Genomic DNA, 12267 nt, shown 5'->3' on the forward strand with positions numbered 1-12267 from the left:
TGAATCACACCATGTCCGCTGTTTTTCCCCCCCCTGATAAGTAGCCCACAGCATTAACAGTGTAACTAAAAATGAAATACAGCTAAACTATACTGTTCTTGCGGGTGTGGTCGTCTAGACATACGCACACTCCCGTGTCATATACATCGTAATGTATAGGGTGTTGGCAATGTATGCGGTGTGAAAGCATGCATTGGAGGAGAAGGTGTTAATCCCCTGCTGGGTCAAATGCGGTTCCTGCGTTCCCTCAAAGAGTGGCGACTGCTCCGTCATCACTCGGATATCAGTTAGGCTTCATAAAGCACAGCTCTGTTCCTGCAACACTCCGTGTGACGCACTGGCGGTGGAAACGAGGCCGCTGTGTTCCTCTGGTCATCTGCTTCTGTGGCGGTGGCCGCTGCGAAACCAGCAGAGAGAATCTGCTGCTGTGAATATGTTGTTGGGAAGACGTGTTGCAAAAACTAGAACTGGTGTAAATGAGCCACCGATCACAAGCTGTCCTAATTAAAAGTTTTTTCCTGGACAGATGTGAATTCGGGTCAGGTGTGTTGTCTCATAGGCGCTTACACTAAAAACAGCCGTTTTTTTTTTTTGCGTTTATGTAACCACACAAGTGAGCAACAACCACGACAACCATTTTCCAATCATTCACTGATTTTTTATTGAAAAAAAGAATAAAATAGCACGTACAATAACAATTACATTAATAATAATATCAATAATATTAATCATTATATAAAAATCTGTACATTCCATTGTTTCGCAGTACAATAGGAAGGCTGATAAAAAAAGTGACTGCAAAGAAGACAAAGATATTTACAACAAAGGGGATAAGGGTCGTGTTAAAACGGAGCACTTCTACAAATGAAAAATCAGTCATCAGTCTAGGCTATAATGCTTCTGGCTACCATCTTGTATGCATATAAAATTCCTTGCGGTTGTCCGCATATCTAACAGAACCTGGTTTTTGAAAGCCTTGAAATTCAGATTTCAAATGTCGTCCACCAACTGATTAATTAATTTAATTAATTTATTTGTCATCTCCACAATTTAAAGAGCTATGGAGAGGGTATGCTCTGATGTAGCATAAAGCTATAGGGGATGCCTTTGACATGATATGACACAATATATACATGATATCTTGGGGGAGATGGTTTTCACGTTTCAGGTTTAGCCCTGAGGTAAGCTGTCTGATTGTCCAGGCAGGTAATGAATAAAATCCAAACTATTTCTTCTTCTACACACAGTCAATTAGTTTGTTTGTTATATTGCTTGAAACTAAGGCCATTCAGATTGTAATATTCGAACTCCATGAACTCTCATGAAATTCAGCAGGCTGTGGAAATGTGAGTGAAAGAATATTAGTTATTTGGAAAAAAAATTTCTCATAAAAAAAAGTCTACAAGTATTTTTTGGTGTTTATGCTCAAAACCCCTCCCAAACATTCCCAATTTGCTAACCACATATCATTTCGCTGTGTAACACTTGCCAACTATGCAGTCTTTATAAGTTAAAGAGACACAAAACAGTGTTTCTGGAGTGCTTAACCATGAACACTTCTGTCAGCATAAAGTACGATGTAACACTGCAACAGGGAGCAACATGTGATTATCAGTTGTTGTCATTTTTTCACTGAAAGGGAAGGAGAGCTAACCTGTAGCCTTCTACACTTTCACTGATTATTTTAATCCTATATACATTTGGCTTTGAATATGAAAATATTAGAATGCATACATGTATTAGACATTCTTTTAAAATCTTTCCATTTGGAAATAAGTTGTATTTTTCTGGACTTAAGATGTCTACTTCTACCTGTATAACAGTTGGATGCATTATTACGAGAAAGAAAAGTAATACTCTTTGGCTTCAGTCTTCTATATTAAAACCCACAATATGCAACATAGCAGCACTTTTTATAAAACATTCTTTCACACATTTTTGTTTTGTTTTTTTGTCTCTTTTTTACCCTATTGGGTTTGTTGTTATCTGTGCTTCGTTCACTCTTAACTTATGACCCTGTCTGATGCATCATCTTCAACAGGTATGTCTCTGTCTATTTGACCAGCAATAACCAATATCACCATATTGAATCTAAATATCTACGGATGTCGAACAAAATAACCAAGATCATCATACCTCCATGAATGATTATATTTTCAGACATATTGTTCATAATTTGACCTTTGGTCATGTGTAAAGACTCTTAGGCAGGGATACAGTGGCTATCTCAAGCTCAGAAACTGGCATCCCATCTTCCTGTTTAGAGTTGATACTAACATATGTGTTTAAGGTATTTTGTGTGCACATGCTTGGAAGCGTGTGCAGTGTCTTGCTACATTAAATAATGTACAGGTTTACGGGATAAACCAGAAAACCTTGTCCCACCTTTTTCATATATTTCAGTCCTTAATGAGACCAGCCCATTATAAGAACACATTTATGCAACCTTTTTCAGTTAAGTTTTTTAAAAAAAACTGATGATCTTCGATAGTACTTGCAGACACATGATTGTTTTCCATGTATTTCCTGTTTTTCAGGTGTAATGTTTATCTTTGAAAAAAAAAGGTTTGTTCCACTTGGCAATATAAGCTCTGCTAGGAAACTGGTTCTAATAAAAGGAAAAGGATAAAATTGCCTGTGTGTTTTCCAAACAATTGTGTCTTTTCCAGTATCCCTATTGCCCCCAACACGACAAACAAAACAATTCCATATCTGAAGCCCAGGGTCTTAGTCATTTGCACTTTCCCTGGAAAATATGGAGAAGAATCTTCCACCTTCTGTGAAATAGAACGCTGATTCATAGAACTGAATTGCAGCGTTTATGTAATAATTAATTATATGTCAGAGCTCTGTCTAGGGGTCAATAAATGTGCAAACATGCTACGTAAAAAATAATAATAATAATGATAAAACTGTCTGTGGTTTCATACAACTGTATGAAACATTCAAAATATGCCCCAGTGCCTGCTGACCACAGTGGATGCTTCAGCTCAGTGTGATTCAGTAAATAGTTCCCTCTGTAAAATTACCTTTTTTTTCTCCACAGTGACACTGAAAGACAACAAATTGAATGAAGTGATCATAAAATACTTATCTTAATTGACATTGTTCTGGTTGTTGCTGGTCAGATTAACAAGATGACATGCTTGTGTGAGTGTTGTTTTTTTTTTTTCAAGTTTTGCTAGCCATCTCTCACCTCTACCACTATCTGTGACACAGAATCAACTGTCTAAACAAAAGTAGTTTTACAGATTTTTTTATAACTGCTTTTGCTCGTTTGCATGCTCTTCTGTCATGGTGCCATGTCTCTGTGCTGTATTTTGTTTTGCCATGCGTTTTCCTGTGAACCCTCTTATGACAGATAGCTCCTTCTCAAAAAAACCTTTATCACAGCAGTACCGTCAGCTTGGATCTCTCCACCCCCCCTGAAGGGCCCTATATTCAGCTCTCATTGTGCCTTTTTGAACAAAGGGTGTCTGCTTAAAAAAAAAACCTTCATCAGGAGGTCTGGGAAAAGTCATATTTCAGATTCTCGCCGCAGTGGCCGCGGTTCGAGAGGCAGAGTGGCCTGGTTGTGCTCCGACTCTGTAATGTTCAGCGAAATCGTATCCGTGTGGGTGCCCTCCAATCCCACCCCACCCATGTTCGCCTCCTCCTTCTCTTCTTTGTTCAGCAGGGCCACCTCGTTCTCGTAGCAGAAGGAGTTGGAGTTGGACAGGATGTATTTTTTCTCTGCCAATTCCCGCGCGCTACACAGAGGGGTGCTGGGCACCTCGTAGGTCTTGTGAAAGCGCGAGTAGTCCACCTTGTAGTAGTTCTTCTCCTCGAAGAGGACGGGCTCGAAGCGGTGGCCCCACAGGATCTCGCTGGCCAGGTAGGAGCTGCGGCACTGGGTGGTCATGGCCGTGGCCTCCACCATGCCCTCCAGGATGACCACGATCTCGAACTCGGACGTCTCCAGCTCCTGCTTGCTCATGTCGTAGAACGGGCTGTCCTCGTCGATCTCATGGACGATGGTGATGGGGGAGACGAGGAAGATGCGGTCGACGCCGCTGTCGAAGCCCACGTCAATGTCCATCTGGTCGAGGGGAATGAACTCGCCCTCGGCCGTGGTGCGGGACTTGAGGAGCTGGGCACGGACATGAGCCTCCACCAGGTGGCTCTTGCGCAGGTTGCCCACACGCCACATCAGACACAGCTTGTTGTCCCTCATGGCCACCGTAGCGTTGTGGCTGAACACCAGCGTCTCGTTGCGCTTCTTGGGCTTGGCCATCTTGGCCATGACCGCGCCGATGATGAAGGCGTCGATGATGCAGCCCACGATGCTCTGGAAGACCACCATGAAGACAGCGACTGGGCACTCGTCCGTGACGTAGCGGTACCCGTACCCGATGGTGGTCTGCGTCTCGATGGAGAAGAGGAACGCCGCTGTGAAGGTGCTGACGTTGGACACGCACCGCTGGCCGCTTAGTTGACCGCTGCCGTTGTCCAGGTCGCCATGCAGGATGGCCACCAGCCAGAAGATGCAGCCGAAGAAGAGCCAGGACAGGAGGAAAGCCATGCAGAAGATGACGAACATCCAGCGCCAGCGGATGTCCACACAGGTGGTGAAGATGTCGGCCAGGTAGCGCTGGCCCTTCTCGCTAACGTTGACGAACTGCACGTTGCAGTGGCCGTCCTTCTTGACGAAGCGGCTGTGCGCCGGGTGGCGCGTGTGCACTTTGCTCTTGCCGTTGCCGTAGCCATTGGGCACGGCCATGGTGGCCAATTTCATGCCGTCTTCCTCGGATGACACAATACTGTAGCGGTTGGGCCGCGAGCTTCCCATCACCTCTGTCGGGGAGGGCTGAGCTGCTGCTTCTGCTCTGGAAAACAGTCTGAGTTTCTGGAAAAAGCGTTGGAGAAACAGTTTTGAAACGCTCCCGGGGACCAACACAAGCAGGAAACAGTGGCGCAAAAAGAGCCGGACGCTAATGGCGTCGCTCTGCTCTCGCTCTATTTTTTTATCGGCCTGCGGTGAGACAGGAAGGTCTGCGGGGGGGGCGGAGGTGGCCAGCTAGTCCTCTCTCGTCCGTTCCTTGGGCCTCATCAATTGGGTGTCCTGAAGGGGAAGGGGGGGCGGGTGGAAGGAGGCAAGAGAAGACAAGAAGAGACTGTCAGATATTTGATGGAGAACACAAGGAGAAAAGAGCCCTACTATGTGTGTGTAGAGTGTTGGAGTCTGACGGAAACCTAAAAATAGCACTGATGAAACCGACAACAAACGTTGCGGGTGGCTATCCGGTGTGCCACATGATGCCCTCGTTTGGTTCATCTTTAATTAAGGTGTTACTTACTCTCACTTACTGACATCATGTTGGGGTTACCGAAAGACATGGAACTACTAAATACTTTTCTGGATGCAGACCTGTGAAATTCTTGTTTTACACATGTATAAAGGATCCATTCCTATCCTTCCTACCATTAGAGGGTATATACACAGAGAAATATACAGAGCATCAAACACTTAGGCAATATTTCACTTAGTTTTGATGAAACAGACTGCATTTGTCCCTGTTCTGCCTTTTCAACCCCCCTGGTGGGAGAGGTCAACACAAAATTGGCTCCAATTTCTCTCTGATAGTAAAACGTTTTTGTTGGCAGAGTACTGCTGACAAGATAATTTCCCATCATACTAAGGGTCACAGATTCTCAATCTGACCCCAGAGAACTTAACTTCAGCATTAGACAATGTCACATTAGACTCTAGGCCTCCTATCAGGACCACACATCCCATTGCCAGCAACAGCCCAATAACTTTGGTTGTTGTTGTGGGGGCAGCCGTGGCCTACTGGTTAGTGCTTCGGACTTGTAACCGGAGGGTTGCCGGTTTTAACCCCGACCAGTAGGCACGGCTGAAGTGCCCTTGAGCAAGGCATCTAACCCCTCACTGCTCCCCGAGCGCCGCTGTTGCAGGCAGCTCACTGCGCCGGGATTAGTGTGTGCTTCACTTCACTGTGTGCTGAGTGTGTTTCACTAATTTACGGATTGGGATAAATGCAGAGACCGGGATCAAAAGAGTATATATACTATACTTATACTATACTAATATGTGAACCTCTGCTTGCAGTGGCCTTTGAGCTGCCCAGAGGGCAGGGGTGACTTTCCAATAAGGTGACAAAGCGCCACATTGATAAGACAGGCACTTGCATCCGTGCAAAGACTAAACTAACGCCACGGCCAGTGTGTTTGTCACAAGCTTGGCCAGGCACTGCCAAGCTTATTGCCCACTGGTGCATTGTTAATGCCCATTTTCACATACCTTACTAATAACAACCAGCAAATCGCAGAGGGAAATGTTTTGCATGACTGTCTCCTTTAACCAGTGCACTGGTGCAAAAACCTTTTCCCCTCACTCCCGGCAGAAACAGAAGGGGATCCGGAAACTTTCCTTGTTTCCAGCCCTCTTTAGCTCTAGCCTATAGGGCTCTTAATGAGGCGGTTTAACAGAGTGTCGGTGCGACAGACACATCACATTCCATGCACAGAGAAATAAACTAATTGTTCCGTTGGGGGGGGGAATGCCTTTCAGTCGCAACATTACAACTTTATGGAATATAACCTTTTTTCCTGTTCTGCTAGTGACCTTTCAGAGTCTGATGTATGTAATTCACCCCCTCTTACGCATTAGTGCATAGAAAGCAGATATTAAAGAAATTATAACACACACAGACACACACACACACACATACACACACACACAGGCTATGTTCCACTGCGAGAGAGAGCGTATGAGAGCCAGAACTTGTTGACTTTCTGTTCACCCCCTGGGACCTAATGGTCTCTGCAGCATAATACTAGTCCTAGGAGGATACCCTGGCAGGCCTAAAACACAACTCATTAGAGCACAGAGTCTGTTCCACATGTCCTAAATTCAAACTCTCCTAGCAACCAGCTCTGTGAACACTCAGTATTGTTATGTATTTTTACTTCATTTTAAATAACTGAAAAGAAGACACAGACAGACAAAGACTGACTGTGTGAAATCCCTTTAGAAGGCTTAAAGGTATCCAATGACTTGGTTGTTCTATGGCTGCGTTCTTCGCCTATTTAATGGTGAAAATGAAATTATAGCACTGGCAGCTCACATATCTTAGTTGCTGAGTCGCCCCATTCAAAAGGGTAATGTTAATGTTCTGCAGAGTGAGAACTTAAAATTTGAAAATCACAGCACACACCGCTGCAAGCCAAACAGATTCCAAAGACATTTGCTGCAGAGCTGCAAAGCATCCTTGTTCTAGGCAACTGTTATTGTGGTCATGGCTAGTGTACTAAGGGAGACTAAACAAAAGGTCATACCTTTGTGTTCCTATTAAGCATAACTATCAGATTTCCATTAATAAACAGATAGGCCTAAGCACAGCACTGCATCAGTGCAATTCCTTGATGTGAAATGCATTTGGTCCTGTTCTTTTGAAAGTCCGGAACACAACAGAACATTGACTGATGATTGAAGTTTATTTTGGTTATTCTGCTCTAGGAAGAATGCTGGGAAAACAGTTACATAAAACGGTTCTATTTTTGTAAATATCTGTTCGTTTTTGAGACAAGGACCTGCATGCTTTTTACTTGTGAGGCTCCGTTGTAATTCATATTTTGACTCTGGATTTGCATAAATATGTCAAAAATAGAAAAACTGCCAACACAGACTTAGAATCTGATTTCATTAATAAAGCCATCCCTTCAACATATTGTTAAAATATTAGCATAAAACAGCGTGTGCTTATAGGTTTCTGACAATCAAATACTCTTTGCGGCTTCAGTGTTGGAAGTAAACTGGCAAAAATGAATGTGTAGAGTGAATGGAATATTTGATTGACAACACAAGGCGCAGCTCTGCATGCGCGAAGCCAGCAGCGTCATTTGTGCACGACAAATGGGAACAGGTGCGGTGAACAGAAACTGCAGCGCTATCTAAGTTTTGACGACTTTTTTCCATTAACATTCACGCCGGTGGTATGCCTCAACTATGCCTGAACTAACGTGATAGCTGAGCCAAGTCCGTACATCAGTGTGCGGACTTTGCGCGAGGATTTACCAAGATCACTGTGACTCCATCCAACATTCGCAGAGCGCATCCATCCGGCAAGGTTTTCAGATACGCTTCAGTGGTTACACACAGAGATTACACATCTATCCAAATACTTCTGTTTTAATTGTCGAAAGAAAAATCTGTACCTTGATAAATATCATTGCATATAAATCCCAATAGGGTGATATATGCTTCTAAACAAATATTCCCCTTGACATATTAATGTTGCAAGTAATGTGAACAGATTGCTTCTGTGTAGTATATTCACTCATTGAATGTAAAAAATAACTCAAAATGCATTATAGAGAATGCCCTACCTGTTTGTCATTTGTGGATCAGTAAGGATCGATATCGAGTATATCCCACCAGTAGGGTTGTTCCGCTATCCACACTATGTTTACAGACGTCTCATATCTGCCGTATTTTGAACTGGATGTAAGAGAAAACTAACTTTCACGGTTCTGATATGACTGCGCTTGACAATGTGCTTAGCCGGCGGGGTCCCCAATGCCATTTAAAGAAGGGCTTGCCCCGCCCGATGGCCTGTAGCCAACCAATCAAGTGTGAGAGAGGAAGATATGAGCGTTTGTTGCTGATACATCAGCTGCAGGAGCACTGGAATTGATGTCAAATAGTTATCTATGGTAAATAAATGACTGAGGAAATTCACCCTTTGAACTACAAAGACACAAGGCAGTTAGTTTTTTTTTAAATCTTAGATCAATTTAGCATTTACTTCCTGTAAGAATTGTAGTCAGTGAGCTTCATAATGGTTAACGTGTAGCCTATTTAAACTCACGATTTCAATTCGCAGGTTCAGATTAACAGCGATTGGATCATTGCCAAACTCTTATCGGCGTTTTAGTTCCATAATTGCAATTTAATGCGCATATGATTCACCATCATAATATCCTATAAATTAGGCTAGATATGCGCAAATAGCTCTCCATTTACATCTGGTAATATTTTATTTCCTGGTAATCTACAGCATACTCATATGCTTCATTGGCTTCATACATTCTGGATTTTCGGCTGTGTTGGAACCGAATGGTGAACTCTCCTCATTCACGTAGCCGTTATTGGTCTCTTGGGCGCAAGTAGCTTTTCTTGGCAGTCTATAACCTTACAGTTAATCAGGGGCTTCAGGTTATTCTGAACTTTAAAACAGCAAACTGAATACCAGCTACTACTTTATTTCTGATGGAGTAATCTCTTCCTGAGTTTGCATCAGCCAAACACTTGTTGAATGTCGCAATGCATTTTCGTAGGATTGGCTATGTTGTGTCTGAAGTAGCGTCTTTTTCAAGTGAACGAGGAAGATCGTTTTAAACACAACATTTTGTTGTCCACAGTAGCCCTTAACTTGCCTGACATTGTCATACAGTTTTGAATTCAACAGGGGACTACTTATATTATTGTCGTGGATGATGTCTCATGTAGGTTATTAAACAGACAGAGAGACAGACCTTGAGGCATTTGATCCAGCGCCCCTCCACTGTTAAACCATTTCTGTGCCAAATTTCTGTTTGGACACACAGCCAGTCACTCTCCGCAGCTGCGTGTCTGAGGATGCAATGACAGACCGCTACTTAATGGACCGAAGCCGCTTTCTCTATGAACCTGTTCCGAAATGCTTATTTTTGTTACTTTTTAAAGCCTTTCTATAAATAATTGCGGCTATGTTGGTAGGGCCATGGTGTGTGACTTCGGCGCTCACACCGTGTGTTTACTTTTTATGCCCAATTTGAGGGAGTGGGCGGGTAGCGCTGCTTATGACCACAAGGTGGAGAGCTAGAGACTTCACTCTCTCACGAACGGTTCAGCTGTGAAATTAGTGGAGTGAAAGTCCTACTACCAATGACCTCTGCTAACTACAATTAGACATAATTTCTGCGGTGTTGACATTTTACATTCTCCATTCTCTCTATGTGTATGTTCAGACCTGACCTCCTGAAAGATTCAGAAATGAGTTCATTCACATTAGCCTTTGTATCAGTGATTGTCTCTTACCACCTCGGAGAGGTACCACTGCATTGTCTAATCATTGTCTGGCCTACTTGATATTTCATATCTAGTTTGAACTTAAGCTTAAGTCTGCTCTTTTGCTCAGGTACTTAAGCAAACATTCAGGTCCATCAGGCATTAGTGTTGCACCCCATTTCATTAGAAGGCCCTATCTATACTTTGAAAATGGTGGTTTAATCAGGGGTTTATAAAAACAATAATAATAATAATAATAACTTATTTGTTATCAGTTGTTTTAAAAGAACAGTTTGAAGTTTCATGTTCTGTCATCTAGGCCCATTTTATTACTTCTAGTATTGATATATAAAGTTATTTCCACGACCATGCCGTTTTTGCCATATTAAGATACTTAGGCGTGGCATCGGATTTAAGAGTGCCTGTATTTATTCTCCCTGTGTGTGTGTGTGGGGGGGGGGGGGGGGGGGGGGGGGGCGTGCGTGCGTGCGTGTGTGTGTGTGTGTGTGTGTGTTGTCATTCAGGATGACAGCATGTTATGGTCACTCACTTGTGCCAATCTCACTCAACTGTTAACATATTTACTGTTATAGTCTCACTCTGAACTCGCCACATAGTTATGTTTGGCTAGAATCCATTGTTGACATTTTTTGCAGCACACTGGGTGCCCCCTTTAATATTACAATCTCCTCACACATAAGCAATTAAAACATAGTATGCACCTTTAAGGAGATTGTAAAATTAGTTTTACTTATCCCGGATGTCTACATGTATGTGAAACCACAGATGAAAGTTTACACATGACAATAAAAGTGCAATAGAATAAAACTACATAAAGTGTGGCATCTAATCAGTTCCTTTACTGTGGATAAATTATTTCTGGTAGGCCTACTAACTTATTCCTGAAATAGTCAAACAAATCATTTGATGCTTGACACACTTGTCGTGGTTGTTAAGAGCACCCTTGAATGACCTCATTGTCCCTCGGACGCATGAAATGGAAAATTCATTAAAATAACCACTAAAATAAATCAGTACATGGGACATTTTAGAAATATTTTTGTACAGGACCACTTATAATTCGTGCAAGATGTAGCCTGTTAAATCACATTTTTGTTGTGAGCCACTGAAGTTTGTGGTTGTAGTGCACAGCCACGACACTGTCGCATGATGCAATTATCATGCAGAGCAAGAAGTAAATATAGCACTTTAAACTCATGGGGATATATTAAAAAATAAAACTAAACATGTTATAAAATATGTATAAAAAGGTGGCATGGCTTCCTTTTCCTGTTAGTGTAAAATTATCTACGATATGTGCGTGCACGCCAAACTCTAGGCTACAATGTTTCATGAGTTCAGAGTTCGGGAGTTGCACATTTTAGTCTGACCTGGGTACCACTGGAAGTTTTCAAGCCTTAGTTGAAGTAATTGATGGTAATAATGTAATATTTCATGGTTGATTTTTTTGTGTGCATTGCCCCATGTTTGTAGGCTACTTGTTTTTTGTATGTTGGTACAATTGTGTTATTATGTTGGTTATACGGTTCCTCCATATAAATGCAAATTTCATTTTTACATTATGTTTGTCATAATTTAATTGCCTCTCTCTCTCTCTGTCTTATGTATATTGATAATAATAATAATAATAATAGTAATATATATTGAAAAAAAATGAATGGGGGGGGGGGGCTCGGGGAGGCCTCTGCCCCGGGCCCCAGATGACCTTAACCTGGCCCTGCCTCCCAGTGTTAAATTCAGTGATTATGAATACTTCACAACTTGTATAGTAAAGTGACATTCGATGTAGACTTAAGATATTCATGAATACCGGTATCAATATGTAAGATATCATAAATATTTACAAAGGCTGGAGAGAAAAACGGCAATGCTGCTTTGCGATTGTTGGACTTTTATTTTGACAAATTGTCATCGTTCTGTCTTCCACATTCATAAAATGTTTGGTATGAATATTGAGTCATGTCTCATGAAACAGTCATGAATGCTTTATGTGCATGTTTATGACAGCTGCTATGAATGTGTTATGAACTCACCCATCAAGTAAAGTGTTACCGATGTTTTTATACAAACAGGAAAAGGAGTCATACCACCTTTAGGAAAATACCCTTCAAGACCTCCTACAATGTGAATGCTAAGATTGAATGGAAACAAGCCACAAGCCAAAGCTAAGATGGATTTAATGGAAACAGGCCACA

At 42.2% G+C, this 12267-nt stretch overlaps 1 protein-coding gene across 1 annotated transcript; it reads right to left on the reverse strand.

The window, feature by feature from the left end:
* Positions 1-689: 689 nt before the first annotated feature.
* On the reverse strand, positions 690-8540 carry kcnj2a (potassium inwardly rectifying channel subfamily J member 2a). The gene is made up of 2 exons (XM_076298067.1): positions 8389-8540; positions 690-5101 (listed from the first exon to the last, which is right to left on the reverse strand). The coding sequence occupies exon 2, from the start codon at positions 4826-4828 to the stop codon at positions 3518-3520; it is 1311 nt and encodes a 436-aa protein (XP_076154182.1). The 5' UTR covers positions 4829-5101; positions 8389-8540; the 3' UTR covers positions 690-3517.
* Between the last annotated feature and the right edge of the window lie 3727 nt (positions 8541-12267).

The sequence above is a fragment of the Alosa pseudoharengus genome, unplaced genomic scaffold (genome assembly GCF_046254945.1).
Source record: "Alosa pseudoharengus isolate Yale_2024_CS ecotype anadromous, Long Island Sound unplaced genomic scaffold, YU_APseudo_1.1 YU_APseudo_1.1_scf_21, whole genome shotgun sequence".
Taxonomy (NCBI): Eukaryota; Metazoa; Chordata; class Actinopteri; order Clupeiformes; family Clupeidae; genus Alosa; species Alosa pseudoharengus.